This window comes from Bicyclus anynana, chromosome 25 (assembly GCF_947172395.1).
Source record: "Bicyclus anynana chromosome 25, ilBicAnyn1.1, whole genome shotgun sequence".
Taxonomy (NCBI): domain Eukaryota; kingdom Metazoa; phylum Arthropoda; class Insecta; order Lepidoptera; family Nymphalidae; genus Bicyclus; species Bicyclus anynana.
Window position 1 is genome coordinate 9374558 of NC_069107.1, and position 16396 is coordinate 9390953.

The following is a 16396-nucleotide window of genomic DNA, read 5'->3' on the forward strand; positions in this document are numbered from 1 at the left end:
TGGGGTAACGTAGCGATGTGCGCTAAGTGACATCGTGAACTTTGTACTGCGGGCCTTGTCTACGAACGTGTGGGATGGGATTCCTTCAATTAAATTGTCCTTATGAACTTGTGTACAGGATAGACTTCAAGACTAGATTATGACGTAAAGACTAGTTAATTTCGTAATATTTTTTATTTATTAACTAAGTCTACGGTTGCGTGGTATAGATCGCTACTAAGCGATAGTGTGGTGTAAAAATAAGTGTAAATAAATAAATAAATAAGTTAGATCACAATCATTTTATTTTTTAGTTTTTAATTTTTTCAAACGTTTTATTTATTATTGTGTTTTTAGTGTGCGATAAAGTATTTCTTCTTCTTCTTCATTTTAGTTACTTTTTGAAGTGTATTAAATTCCTATTTTAAGTTTGTAAGTCTTTTTTAAAGTATTAGTTGACGGTTGATGGCCCTTCTGCAGGCTAATTCGTTAACTTTGACGTATGTTAGTGAACATATACGAAATTGAGATTATATGTAACTAATGTCATCCTGTGCCTACTGACAACCCGCATGGATATCATACAGTAGGTAAATGACATTTCTCTGTTTGTTATTAAAGACCAAATTAATGAATAGGTCAGTTGATATTAGAATACTATCACGTATAACAATGCTTTTAAGTGTCCAAACATACGTATTTTGTGGCAAAAAGATATAACCATTTAGGTCGTACCTAGGTTTCTGAAGTTTGATTATTTTTCATCTAAGTATTATTCTTATAATTTTAACTCGATACCTCTATGCGTTTTTGACATAAAGGATTCTTCTTCTGAATCACTTTGCTGTATGTGACAGACATACACCAAAGTGATCCTAAAATGATTTCCAGATAATCCTTTAAGCTACAAAAAATTCAAAAGAATATGTAAACTAGAATTTACAATACGTAATATCCGTACCTCATTAAAGTACGCAACTAACGCTTATTCAAAGGCCTGAATAGACAAACGAACCGATAAAATAACTTCTTTATCTATTTACTCTCGCTATCTCGCGTTATCAGATACAAACTCCAGACAAGGCCTTTAACCATACAGCCTAACTGCATACACTGTACAGTTTAGTTCAAGTTTAGTAGAATACACATATATTAAGTACCTCGTTGATTCAGAGGTTAGCCTATGTGGCTTCAAAACACGAGGTACTGGGTTGGGCAACATACTGAGCTTTTATATAAATATATAAAACTCAAAGGCGACTGACTGACTTAGTGATCTATCAACGCACAGTTCAGACCACTAGACAGATCAGGCTGAAATTTGGCATACAGGTAGATGTTATGACGTAGGCATCCCCTAAGAAAGGATTTTGATCAATTCTACCCCAAGGGGATAAAATAGGGGATGAAAGTTTGTATGAAACTATCAATTTTGCGGCGGTTTGGCAGTAATTTGGAATGAAAATAGATTTTACTCTGGATTAACACATAGGCTACTTTTCATTCCGAAAAAATCCATGGTTCCCGCGGGATTTGAGAAAAACTGAATTCCACGCGGACAAAGTCGCGGGCGCCTGATAGTTTCTTTTATAAAAGGGGCATGCCCACTAGCCAATACAACGTCAGCCCTGGAAACCCAGACATACCTCCGTATAGAAGTGTATGGAGATGATAATATGGTGTATAAATAAGGATCTGGTTAAATATTTGGTTTAATAAAGGTTTCATCTTGTACAAAAAATGTCTTATAATACAGTCAACGATCTTTGCTTGTCGCCGTTGAGGACAAATTAAAGATGAATTAAAAATATCGTAAAACGTTGTAGCAATTTTTTTTTACAGAGTAATATGTATTATTATTTAAGCAGAATTATTAATGTTATTATAATTATCAAGATTTTTTTACACATAAGTAAATTAAGGGGCGGCCAGGGCTGGGGATGGGCCTTCCTTTTATCATCATCACCCTAAGTCCGCCAACCCGCATTGGAGCAGCGTGGTGGATCACTAAATCCTCAGATCCCAGTCAGCCAGGCTGCGGGCCATTAAGATAGGCTGATAATGATAATGATGATGAGCTAAAATTAATTGGTTCTTTCGTTTAAGAGATACGAGGTCACAGACATATACGTAGATAATCACACAGATACACAGGACAATCTTTTAGTACCAATCAGATAACGCCGGAGGATTAAATTAAAATCATCCAAATTGCTTGAGCACGTACAGCTGTGTCAACTTGTGAGATTTTTTTCATCATTTCACTAGAACAGCTTTGTACGCGACTGTACTTTGTCCATTCATACTTTGAGCGTTAATTTACATTATAACACAAATACGAGTGAGATACAAAATATTCACTCTAAATGCAAATAAAAATGGTAATATATGTACTGAAGTCCTTAACGTCTTCTCTACTACCATGTACTGCGCCTACGATATTTTTTTGAAAACGGCTATAGCATTTCATACCCGACCTACAACCTGAAACCGAAGTTTATAGAATACTGAAATTTAGTAACATTTGTCTACGCAACTGTATTGTACACAAACAGAGACGTTATACGAAATACAAAAAAAATTGTAATGAAATAATAGAGTCCTTAATTCAATAAATGTTTGCTTGAATAGAGATTTTATAAAATTAATGAATTTATCCATTTCATGAAATAATGACATTATGACATTAGCCATATTTATTTTCATCATTATTGAAATAATAAAGTCCTTAACGACTTTCCATCCGCCTGTACGGTACCTACAAAAAATTCTTGGAAAGAAGAAAAGCCGATATTTCATACTCGATGGACCTTAAACCTAGTGGCTGAATCTTATACACGGCAATTTTATAGCTCTCATAACTAAAATAATTTGCAAAAGCACTTTTCTACGCGACTGTACTTTATCCATTCATCTTTGGAGCATGAATACTATCACAAACAGAGACGGAATACGAAATACTAAATAAAATGGTAATAATGAAATCCTTAACGACTTCTCCGCCCGCCTGTACTGCGCCTACGGCGAGGCTTCTACGGCGCCTGCTTGTCGGTTCCAGCAATAATTACTCTATGTAGGTCGAATTCATAGGGTTGTCAATTATCTCTTTTTTATTTATACAAAGCAAATGGACGCCCGCAACTTCGCCCGCGTTAGCCTTTGCACCTCCTTAATCCAGTCCTGCCGAAAAATCTGTTGTTAGCGGCTATTAACTATAAACTACCTCCCTACCAAATTTAATCTTTGTACGTCAAGCAGTTTTCGTGATAAAGTGACCTTTAGCTTGTATCTATATTACTCGTAATAGTTTAAAGAGGAAAGACATTTTTTGTATATAACGACTAAACTAAACTCAAAAAACTTATAGATCGATGTGAAAAATTGTTTACCAATAGAAAGCTACATTATTAGAGAGTAACAAAGGACACACTGAGCTTTTCTATTTTTCAAGTTTTTAGTAAAAATTCTCTTGCTATATCCCTGTGCCTTGGAGTGCCATCTCGGACTGCCAATGCTTTTTTTTAATATGAGCGAACGAGTTTTTATCGTTAGTAAGAAATATTAGGCAAATAAATAATAAAACATAATGTTTCTTTAGGTATAGTAAAACCGTTTAGCAAGAAATATAGTATTAAATTTTAAATCTGACAGTTTTATTAATGAAAGCAATTTCTTATTTCTACTAAATTAATATTAGTGTCCCATTTTACATTATTTTTTTAAATTATTTAAAATGCTCACTTGGCAACCCTGCTCGCCACCCACAAAGACCGTTGTTTGACCATCGCCAATCACACGTGACCTCCCATATCTAACATACAACTATAACATAACAGGTCTTGATATATTGTTCCGAATGACCAGTCACGTTAGACCTTGTCTCTAGTTGAACAAGCTAATTAAGACGGCTCTTAGTAAACTGGTGGGCATGACCTCGCTCGCTCTACAGTTCTTTATTCCTAGAACGAACGTTTTGGAATGACGTTTTTTGGATTGATTATTATTATTGTAATTTCTAGATTTATATAACACTATAGGCCACACGCGGTTTCACCCACATAGTTCCCGTTCCCGTGGGAATGCGGGGATATAATATAGCCTACAGCACCCGGGGATAGTGTATAGCCGTCCTTGACAAATGCACCCGGGGATATTGTAGCTTCTAAACAGTGAAAGAATTTTTCAAATCGGTTCAGTACTTTCGGAGCATATTCAATGCAAACAAACAAACAATCAAATCTATTCTTTATAATAGTAGTGTCATGTAGCCGTGATAGCCCAGTGGATATAAACTTTGCCTTCGATTAGGAAGGCGTAGATTCGAAACCGGTTTGGGGCATGCACCTAAGAAATTAAATATCACGTGTAGACTCAAACGGTGAAGGAAAAACATCGTGAGGAAACCTGCATACCAGAGAATTTTCTTAATAGAAAATTACATGTGTAAAGTATTAGCCTATAGCTTGGCAACTTCATTCGTAACACTCCCGATGATCCGCGCGGGCCGGGAGGCGTGTAGCGATGAATGACGACTGATGCACCTCACTTTCCTGCACGATTTCACACTCGAGCAGTCTTTCCCCGCGTCGCCCGCATATCATGGGAGTGTTATCAACGAACTTACCAGACTATAGCCTCATCTTCATCGTCATCATTATCAACCCATATTCGGCACACTATTGAGCACGAGTCTCCTATCAGAGTGATCGGAAGAGACTAGTAGTCCTCCACGATGGCCTAATGCGGATTGGCAGACTTCACACTCGTAGAGAATTAAGAAAATTCTCAGATGTGCAGGTTTCCTCACGATGCTTTCCTTTACCATTTAAGACACGTGATATTTAATTTGCACCTAGCTGGAACGTTGTCGGTTCATGCCTAGACCGGATTGGAACCTACGCCCTCCGAATCGAAGGTAGAGATCATATCCACGGCTTTTTTATTAAAAAAAAGACTATTGCATTTATAATAGTATAGATGAAAATGTCCGATTTAGACCGAATATGATGGACGTCCCTCGCAGACATTTTGTCATTCCAACATTATTTGAGATTTCATTTGGCAGATGTCGGCGTCTCTTTGTCATTGTTTCGTATCGCTTACCGACAGAGAGCGTGGGCGGGGCGTGATACCTGCATCTGTATCTTTATCTATACTTATAATAAACTGGTCGAATTCTATACAATAATTCGCATCTATCTATCTATATCTATCTATTTTCTACACTTATAATAAAACTGGTCGAATTCTATACATTTATTCGCAATTTGAGATTTTACTTATACCATTTGCAACAACAAACGTTATCGTGGCATAAAGTACGCCAGCGCCATCTAGAATCTATACTTATAATACGAATTCTGTACATTTTGTACATTGAAGATATTTTGAAAAATTTTGTCGGTGGGCAATATATAATCGATACTGAAGCTAAAAATTTTTTTTTTCGATTTTTTGTCTGTCTGTCTGTCCGTGTTTTTTTGTTCGGGCATCACGCTGAAACTACTGAATGAATTCAAATGAAACTGAGCACGGTTTAAGACCATAATACGTAGAAGGTTACGAAGGATACTTTTATTGCGAAAATAAAATGAGAATCGGGTGAAATAGGGGTTGAAAGTTTGTACGGAAAGTCCTTCATTATTAGTCACAGTTTTAAAAATTTGTTCATAAATCATAAAAAAAATACAAAATATAATTTAATTCAAAAATTTTTAAAATTTAACCCCTAAAGTGGTGAAATAGGGCTTGAAAGTTTACATTGATTTTCACGCGGACGAGGTCAACTTTCAACACCTATTTCAAAATATTATATTCAATAGCTCCAATACTTGGGTTTTAATTTTATATATATCTTTTTATTTACTTTGATTTATTCACCTATTCAGATTTTAATAAAATCCTTGTATTTTTAAATTTTAATGATACGGGGTACAAAATGAAATGTACCATTTCCTTTAGCCGAGGGTCCACCAGAACCGCGTAAATTAGAAGAAAAAAAGATTGGGAACCTCTGCTCTAGAGGAAGGTTTATACTGCAAATAAATAATTAATGAAAAAAATTAAAAATCAATATCAGACACTTATTGGTCCGAACTGAATATACCTTTACATACTGGTAAATATAACTTACAACATTTTACAATTCACCCTTCAAACTCTCGCAACAATATAATTTCGTCGTTGACAGCTGACAGATGACAGCTGTCAAATGTAACCACAAACAATTCTGTGCAATGACAAATGTCATTGCACAGAATTGTTTGTGCCAATGCCAACAAAGAACATTTATCAGTTTGGTCATTACGAGGTGTTGCTCATAATATGAGTCATTATTTGATTGGACCAATGATAATCTGTAAATCTAGATGAAATATCTTTTTTTTTTAATTCTTTACAAGTTAGCCCTTGACTACAATTTCACCTCATGGTAAGTGATGATGCAATCCAAGATGGAAGCGGGGTAATTTATCATGAGGAGGATGAAAATCCACACTCCTTTCGGTTTCTACACGACATCGTACTGGCAACAGGGTAACGCATCCTTCCTTATAGAAAAGAGCATATGGATCTTAAGCCCACCATGCATCTCCAAGGCGGATTTGCGGACCAGTGTAATATTGATCACTTATATTCGTGACTAGTAGACGCCGCGCAGTTTAACCCGCGTGGTTCCCGTTCCCGTAGGAATACGGGGATAAAATATGCCTATAGTCTTCCTCAACAAATGGGCTATCTAACACTGAAAGAATTTTTCAAATCGGACCAGTAGTTCCTGAGATTAGAGCGTTCAATTAATCAAACAAACAAACAAACTCTTCAGCTTTATAATATTAATATAGATCATACTGACTCTAGACTCTAGACTATATTGATCACTATCAGATGTTCATAATAATAACCGATAACGACGTAAATAAATAAAAAATTATGTATTAATAAGTATTTATGTATTATTATGACTTAATTTTTTCAAATCAATACACCGGAATTTAGTTAAATACCCAATACCTACATTGTTTACTTTTAATTACATAAAAACAATGTCTGGGTAACTGGTCAGAGACAGACGTTATATAAAACCTAGATTAATTCTACTGTACAGTGACAAATGTCTAACGAGCATCATTTGTCTATTTGTCAGTTATTTCATTAAGGTTTTCCTTAAATACATTTTACGAGTTTCTTGATGTGACCGCTTTTTATTTAACGTTACTTAATCAACTTTGTTTGTTCATCAAACTTTATTTGTAAAACTAGTGCCCGCGACTTCGTCCACGCGAAATTTAGTTATATACAAATTCGGGATAAAAAGTAGCTGATAGGTATGTTTCTTGAAAACCCTTTCTATATTCCAGTGAAAGTCTTATTAAAATCGGTTCAGCCGTTCAATAGATTAGATCGGACAAACAGAAAGATATAAAGACAAACAAAAATTCAAAAAAAGCTCGTGTTTTCGTATCATCTAAATAACTTAAAGAACTTAAGAAAATACATATCTCCAAATCACAGACGGACACGTCAGTTTTATTTATACGTGTTAAAAATGTTTTATGTATCTGTCCACAATCAACGACTTATTCGGTAGAACATAATTATAATCTTAGTAAAATACTAGCTAATGCCGCGCGGTTTCACCCGCGTGGTTCCCGTTCTCGAGGGAATACGGGGATAATATACCTACAAACCTTCCTCGATAAATGTGCAATCTAACACTGAAAGAATTTTTAAATCGGACCAAACAAACAAATTCTTCGGCTTGATATTAGTAGGTATAGATTGATCAGAGCTTTTCTGTTTACATGAATAGGTAGATAAGCAACTTAATATTTAAAAACAAAAAAAAAGTTTAAAATATTAAAGACGCAAAATGTCTTTGTAAATCGAACACGATAAAGGGTTAATTAAAAATATTTATTTATTTACAAACTTACACTGAAATATACATATATCACTTTCCTGAGTGGATTTATCGTATGTAGTAAGATTATCATAATTTTTTGTTACACAATTAAGCTGTACCGATTTGAATGCAGCTTCGGTCTTTTCAGGTTTATTTGGAGGAGAAAAGGGAATGTTGGTCATATTAATAAAGTACTTAATAGCTAATATTATTAAAAACACTACTTATAGCTTATATACACTAGCTTCTTCTATTCGATATTTTCCAAAATTTTCTCTGTTCGATTTAAACCAAACAAATATTTCTATAAGTAGGTAAATCTTAAACTATTATGTTGTAATATACTTAACTAACCTGAGCAAAAGTAGTTTAACTAAACTAAACCATTAAGCTTATAGTTCAAAACTCTGATAAGCTTAACTTAGCGAAATATTATACTGCCTCTATTTTAATGAGGTCCGTCAGAAAATTTCCGAAAACATGGATTTTGTACGCAAACGAAGCTTTTACAAAACATTGAGATTGTGCTGTTTTTAAAGATTTTTTTGTTATTAAAGAAAAAACGAACTGCCTTTAAATTGCAGTAAACCTTATTTTAAAAAATATAAATTTAAATAATAATCCCATGCAAATCGATTTATTTGCTTTTGAGGAAATTGCGTACATTCCAATATTATAAACGAGTTAAATTTAAAGCTGCATTTTTGAAGAAAACTGTTCTTATCTTTGACGTAAAGTCGAAGCCTTTGTTCAGTAGTAACTATGGTAAGTACTTTAGAGTTCTAATACTTATCTCAAATAAATAATAGGTAATTTAACATTGAACGCTTGCAATAAAAAATGTCGGACAGAATAAAATTTTCCTGAAATATTCAGTAATTTTCTCAAGTTCTTAGTTCTTTAGTTTAATTTTTTAAATTACAATTTTAAAATCATAAATAACTAATATACCTAACTAATGATATTTCCTCAAAATGTACGTAATTTTAATGATTATATTGGAATTTAATGTACGCGAATTCTAGTAATAATTACGACAAATCATTTAATTTAAATACAGTAAAGACATTTATAAAACTTTAAATTTTTAGTTCTTTAACGCAGTGTTAGTTACGTTTGCAAAATCGATAGCGGGGGAAAAAAGCTTCCTTGCATTCTAAATCCCCCGTGCGACATAAAAAAAAACAAAAAACCGCGCTCGTCAAACCGAACACCGCAAGTCGTTTTACGATTTACGGGTTACCTTTTTATTATAACAAAACCACAGACTAAAGAATGAGTCGTAAAAAATTTCATTATTGCAATTTTACAAAAAAATAATAACAATAAACAATTTTATTACCATGTCCCTATTCATTATACATTTTTTATTTTACAATAAAATAATTAATACAACATTAATTTATTGTGTACACGCTCGTAACAAAGACGACAAATAAAATAAGTTATGGGATGAAAAACTTACGTCCTTTGCGCGTTCGGTGAAAAAAAAAAACCTTTAAAAAAAGAACACTGAATGACAGAACTGAAAAACACAATACGCGGTTGCGTGCTGTCGTACGTTACACGATACGTCCGTCCGCGAGCCAGTTTGAAAGCCACTGATCTAATTCGAAACGTACGTCGTACGGTTGAAAAGTGACGTAACGCCCGCCATCTTTCCCCCCTCCCCCCTCGGCCCCGCCTAGCTTCCTCGCTGGAAAAATGCACTATTTAATCAATTTCATAGTCGAGTACTGAATGTGACGGCATAAAGCTTTCATAATGCGATGTAAAGTTTTCCATTAATGTATTCGTCGCGCGTACACTTTGACGCGTATTCTTTTACTGTTTGTGTATTACACTAGACTAGCGGCGCCCTGCGGTGTTATTCGCGAAGAATAAATAAAAATAAAATAAATAAATATACTTAAACAATACACACTATCTAGCCCCAAAGTAAGCATACAGAATAGCTTGTGTTATGGGTGCTAAGATAGTTGATATTATAATATTCATATACACTTATATACTACATATAAATACTTATATAATGTATAAATACACACAGACACTGGAAAACACCCATGCTCATCACACAAATATTTTCCAGTTGTAGGAATCGAACCCACGACCGTGGATGCAGAAAGCAGGGTCACTACCCACTGCGCCACGCGGCCGTCGAATAAGTAGGTTCTATCTAATTTCATCCCTTACTCAATGGGAACTCATTTTCCGGGTTAATAGTATTCCAAATGTTATTTGAAATTACCAAACGCCTAAGGCTCTGTCTGTGTGAAATTCTATATATCACAAATCCCAAGGGAAACATAAAGGTTTCCGGGATAAAAAAATATTCCTATTAATAATATTATAATTAATTTAAAATTAAGAAAGATTATACCCTGGATTGACACATTGGCTAGTTTTTGTTGCGAAAAAATCCATGATTTCCCGAGATTTCCGAAAAACTGATATGATGGTATGATTGTATATGAATGTTTGTCTTTCACACCGCGACTACTGAACCGATTTCGCTGAAATTTGGAATGAAGATAGATTATATCCTAGACTAGCTGACGCCGCGATTTTACCCGCGTGATTCCCGTTCCCATAAGAAAAAGGGGATAATCTATAGCCTATAGCCTTCCTCGATTAATGGGCTATCTAACACTGAAAGAATTTTTCAAATCGGACCAGTAGTTCCTGAGATTAGCGCGTTCAATCAATCAATCAAACAAACTATACATCTTTATAATAGTACTAACTGACGCCCGCGACTTCGTCACCGTGGAAATCAATGTAAACTTTCTAGTCCCATCACCACTACAGGGGTTAATTTAAAAAATTTTTGAATTACAATAAATTTCGTATTTTTTTTCATGATTTAAGAATAAAATTTTAAAACTGTAACTCTAAAAATGAAGGACTTTTCATACAAACTTTCGTACTTGGTGGAGGTACTCAACAAAGTGCAAGGTTATAGTATCTCATATTCAACTGCCGCGCTCGAGTAACTGCAAAAGTCCCCTTTTCGGCTCCCCTTACATAATGTAACTAAGCCTCATTGGTAAGATGGTCAGACTCATCACCGAGAGGTGGTGGTTCGATCCCTGTCCCGTTGGTCTAATATCGTACCCCTAATAGAGTCTTTCCCGGCTAGTTGGAGGGGAATTGGAATATCGGTCATATTTAAAAGATATGGCCAATATTCTTTACTAGCTGACGTCACGCGGTTTTACCCGCGTGGTTCCCGTTCCCGTAGGAATACGGGAATAATTTAAAGCCTTCCTCAATAAATGAGCTATCTAACATTGAAAGAATTTTCCAAATCGGACCAGTAGTTCCTGAGATTAGCGTGTTCAATCAAACAAACTTTTCAGTTTTATAATATTAGTATAGATTATAAAAAAAACCTCATTATTTTTTATTTATTTTATTAATAATAAAAAAATTATAAAATCCTTTATTCAGCCAAAAAAAGAGAGAGAAATTACAATCTGCTAGCTTACAAACTAATTAAAAAATATTAAAATTATTTAAGAATGTACAAGCATAAGTTAGTCTATTAGTGCTTAATACTACTAAACTTAATTTAATTTAAGAAATATTGAGACACGTGATATTTAATTTAAGAAATTAAATATCACGTGTCTCAATCGGTGAAGGAAAACATCGTGAGGAAACCTACATACCAGAGAATTATCTTAATTCTCTGCGTGTGTAAAATCTGCCAATCCGCATTGGGCCAGCGTGGTGGACTATTGGCCTAATCCCTCTCATTCTGAGAGGAGACTCGAGCTCAGCAGTGAGCCGAATATGGGTTGATGACGATACTATTAAACATTTAGCTGAATGGGGCGCTGCCTCAGCTCTATGCTACAGCTGAGTTACTGTACTGATTTTCAGGCATGACCCCTGGGTGAGCTCACGGACCGATCGGTAATGCGTTTGCGTCGTCGGTAAAATGATAATTGAATCATATCATCATCATCATCATATCAGCCGATGGACGTCCACTTCAGGACATAGGCCTTTTGCAGGGACTTCCAAACATCAGGATATTGAGCCGCCTGCATCCAGCGAATCCCTGCGACTCGCTTGATGTCGTCAGTCCACCTGGTGGGGGGTCGGCCAACACTGCGCTTACTTGTGCGGAGTCGCCATTCCAGCACCTTGGGACCCCAACGTCCATCGCTCGCAACGGGCTCTTCGAACTATGTGGCCTGCCCATTGCCACTTCAGCTTCGCGACTCGCTGAGCTAAATCAGTGACTTTAGTTCGTCTGCGGATCTCCACATTTCTGATTCGATCACGCAGAGAATCCCCGAGCATAGCTCACTCCATCGCCCGCTGAGTGGCTTTGAGCCTGCTAATAAGGCCCATAGTTAGCCAAATATCTACATATCTGTATTACATAAATAAATAATAAAAATAATTTAATATACAATAATTATACGAAAAAATAAAAGAAGTCAATGTTTGTCTGTTTGTCAACCCCTTGCTTTTCCTTCGTGACAAACTAAATTATAATTTACTTTAGGAAGCTACATATTTTTTTCGACAGGCACACACAATTTTGCTATAGGGTTCCAAATAAGGCTATCTGGACACCGAATTGTAGGTTCTCGAACAAGGATGGATCTTTTGGTTCTAGCAGGGTTGTAATCGCCGCTAGGAGGAGTTAGAACTGCAAAGAAAAATTATCTTTAGTACAAGTTCTTTTACCTTACCTTGGTAAATATTTTAATTTTTTTTTTTGCTTTAAAAGAATATTTGCCATATCTTTTATAATATGACCAATATTCCCATTTTCAGCTTTCAGCCAGGCTTTCCTGGAACTATTACGCTGTTCATGGGTTGGTGTTGAAGAAATATAATTTTTTAGATGCTTATATTATAAACACCTAAAAATGAATTAAACTAGAAATCTTCTTATCTTTGACACAAATCAATTCATCATCATCATCATCATATCAGCCGATGGACAACCACTGCAGGAAATAGGCCTTTTGCAGGAAATTCCAAAACATCACGATGCTGAGCCGCCTGCATCCAGCGAATCCCTGCGACTCGCTTGATGTCGTCACTCCACCTGATGGGGGGTCGACCAACGCTACTTACGCTCTAGTGCGGTGTCGCCATTCCAGCAACTTGGGATCCCAACGTCCACCGGCTCTTCGAAATATGTGCCCCGCCCATAGCCACTTCAGCTTCGCGACTCGTTGAGCTATGTCGGTGACTTTGGTTCTTCTGCGGATCTCCTCATTTCTGATTCGATCACGCAGAGATACTCCAGCGGGTGTTGCCAGTGAAATCAGTACAATAAAAATTAAGTATCTGTATGTGATTTTCAATCAACTGGCTGGTTTTCTTATGGCCTTATAGTTTATACTCTAACTAGTATATGCCGTGCCGTTTCACCCGCGTGGTTCCCGTTCCCGTAGGAATACGGGGATAAAATGTAGCCTACACACTTATATCTTTTTAGACTACTTACCCTTGAAATAAATGAATGTAGAATTTTAGACTAGGTACGTGAAATAAATGAATTTTGAATTTTAGATTACTTGAAATAAATTAATTTTTAATTTTAGACTACTTAAAATGAATTAATTTAAAATTTTTCAATACTTGAAATAAATTAATTCCTATTTATAGACTACTTGAAATAAATGAATTTCGAATTTTAGGAATTTAGATAGGTTACCATACGTAAGTAGTGTAATAAACTTGTTTCAGTACTTACTTATGGTAACCATGGGTTCTTGGTAAAGTTTGTGGTGGCATTGGAAGGTTTCAGGGGTCCAGATTTCCAGCCCCTTAATCCAAGATTTTTTTTTCTCTCATTTATTTATTACTTTTTTAACTACTTACTATTTTTTTTATTTTTAACAATATAAGTATAAAATACAAAACATTAATAAAAATTTATAAAAAAATCCACCCTCCAGCTGCGGGAAATTTGAGTGCCCAAGCAACCGGTGGTCAGGGCACCAGAGTGAGGAACCTCCTCACAATACGCGCCGTCTCAAGAATCACTGCCTTTTGTATCCGAGTCTTGATCCAACAGTTAAGCGAAAGCTTCATAAGGTGTTGGTCGAAGCTTTTCGCTATAAGACCATTGACTGAAACAACTATCGGAACAATAATAGTTGACTCAACATTCCACATGCCGGTAATCTCGTGAGCAAGGTCCAAGTATTTTGATACTTTTCCTTTTCGGCTTTAACCAGATTATCGTCATTTGGAGTGATATCAACAATAGGGATGATGACAATTTTTTAAATTGTATATAAATTAAGAGTATGCTAATAGTAAAGCAATTTTGTAAAAGAAACAGGGTATCTGCGATCGTTAACTTCGGAGCTACAGGGATTTAAAGGGTCAGAATTGCGACGCTGCCGCGGATCCCTGAAAAGCGCTCCATACAAAAATGGCACGATTTAGTGACGTCGTTGGCTCGCTGATCGTTAGGTTTGTATGGGCGTTCAAACAATATTACCAATATCTTTGTTATTTGTGCGTTTATGTTTATAGTTCATTTATTGAAAAATGTCACATTTAATGTAAGGAAGCTAAAACTGTATGAATTTTCATCTAATTACGATGAAAAAAATTTAATGGATTTTGAAATTTTATAATCTTATTTATTTTGCAAATATCCAGTCAATCTTTGCTTTTTATGTATAAATTAGTTAACATTGACCTTATTTACCCAAATGTATTATAAAAATCAATATATTCAAACCTAGTCATCATCCCCATTATTCCATGACCTGACTGACTGACCGATAGACTAGCACTACAATATACCTGTCAGTGATAATCGTTATTGAAACTTACTCTGGTGTGCAGTGCACCGTCTGTTAGAGTTGTTGGGTAGTGGTTGGCCATCGAGGCATGGTGTCTTCTCGCAGTACTTGCCGTAGAAGCTGAACGGACATAGGCATGTATTGTCCACGCATGTGCCGTTGTTCTTGCATTCGATTTGGCATGATGCTGTAAACATGAAATAGTTATTTATTCCACTGCATACAATAACGGCATTGTTGCTCGAGTGCTACAATGGCTAATTACGTGCAGTGGCGTGCAATACATTTTTAACCGATTTCAAAAAAGGAGGAGGTTCTCAATTTGACGTGTATGTTTTTTTATGTTTGTTACCTCATAACTTCGTTATTTATTAACTAATTTTAAAAAATCTTTTTTGTGTATAAGAATATACTTCCAGATTGATCATATTTAATTTTCATGAAGATCAGTTCAGTAATTTAGTGTTAAAATGAAAATAACTGAAATTAAACTTTCGCACACAACTTCGTCGTTTATGAACCGATTCTGATAATTATTTTTTTATTGGAAAGGAGATGTTCCGAGGGTAGTATCTGATTATGGAATCCTGGAGAAATTGATCAACGGGAACTTTGAAAACCGGAGGGGTGGCCAGTACGTTTCTTAATTTTTATAAACACTTAATTTTAACACTGTTCTTTCATTCGTAAAAATGTTATTGTTAGTTATGAGTATTATTTTGTTAAATCTAAAGTTGCGTTAGGTTAGGTTAGAACATAATAATTCGGCACTTAGGACAGTGTTTAGGTTGTAACATAAATAAATAATATCTTATCAAATAAATAAATCTTAGCAAAGAGTTTTTATGGCAGAAAATTGCTGCAAAAACACGCAAATATGCAAATTCATTTTCAGAAAGTGTGTTCAAAGTGTGCTCCCTCGCAAATGTGTTATAAAACGTCGTATGATATACGTGCGCTTTGATAATTACAGCCTCTTCTACCTTACAATAGCTCTTGCCTTCGGCTCGAGCTTGCAATGTCGCCTCAGCTGTAATTTTCAACTTAGCACTAATATCATAATGTAGGTAGGTACTATTAACATAACTTACATTTCAAATCGGTCAGAGGTCCTGCTTGCTGTGAGCTCCTCTCTTGTCTAAGACTATAGTTCTCCCAGAGGGCGCCTGTGACGTCAGCGCCGCCATCTTGTGCTAGCAACACCATAAACAACACCACGAACATATAGAGCGACATAGCGAAATGTTTCTTGTGCAGTGATTATACTTGACTGAGCGATGTCACTGCTTATATAGTATCCGATATGGTTGACATTAAAAGGTCAAAGGTTATCGCTTGGAATTAGTACACAGATTAAAGAATAATAGGCAGATAGAGTGTACGGAATACGACGGTGTTTTAGTTGCTCTATTTACGAAATTCAAAAAAATACATTCTCGAGTTAATACGACACGACACGCATCAGTAATTTTCAATATTTTTCAAGACAAATGAAGTTTTATGTTTTTAAATATTTCAAACAATGTTCACAAAAACTAAACAAATAAAATGGAGTATTTTTTTATTTGTAATTATCGATTAAAATATAAATTTACGTAATTATTGGTAGTCTTAAATTTTGAAATACAAATTATGAAAAACATTTGTTTAAGCGAATATCAACGAGACGCCTGACGTTTGTTTTTTTATAGGTTTCGCCGGCTTCTCCACGCTGCTTGTA

The 16396-nt window shown here is 35.3% G+C and overlaps 1 protein-coding gene across 1 annotated transcript; it reads right to left on the minus strand.

Annotated features, from left to right (window-relative positions):
- Window positions 1–11281: 11281 nt before the first annotated feature.
- On the minus strand, window positions 11282–15953 carry LOC112054242 (uncharacterized). Its single transcript, XM_052889357.1, has 3 exons — window positions 15768–15953; window positions 14708–14863; window positions 11282–12551 (listed from the first exon to the last, which is right to left on the minus strand). The coding sequence occupies exons 1-3, from the start codon at window positions 15910–15912 to the stop codon at window positions 12409–12411; spliced, it is 444 nt and encodes a 147-aa protein (XP_052745317.1). The 5' UTR covers window positions 15913–15953; the 3' UTR covers window positions 11282–12408.
- Window positions 15954–16396: the final 443 nt, after the last annotated feature.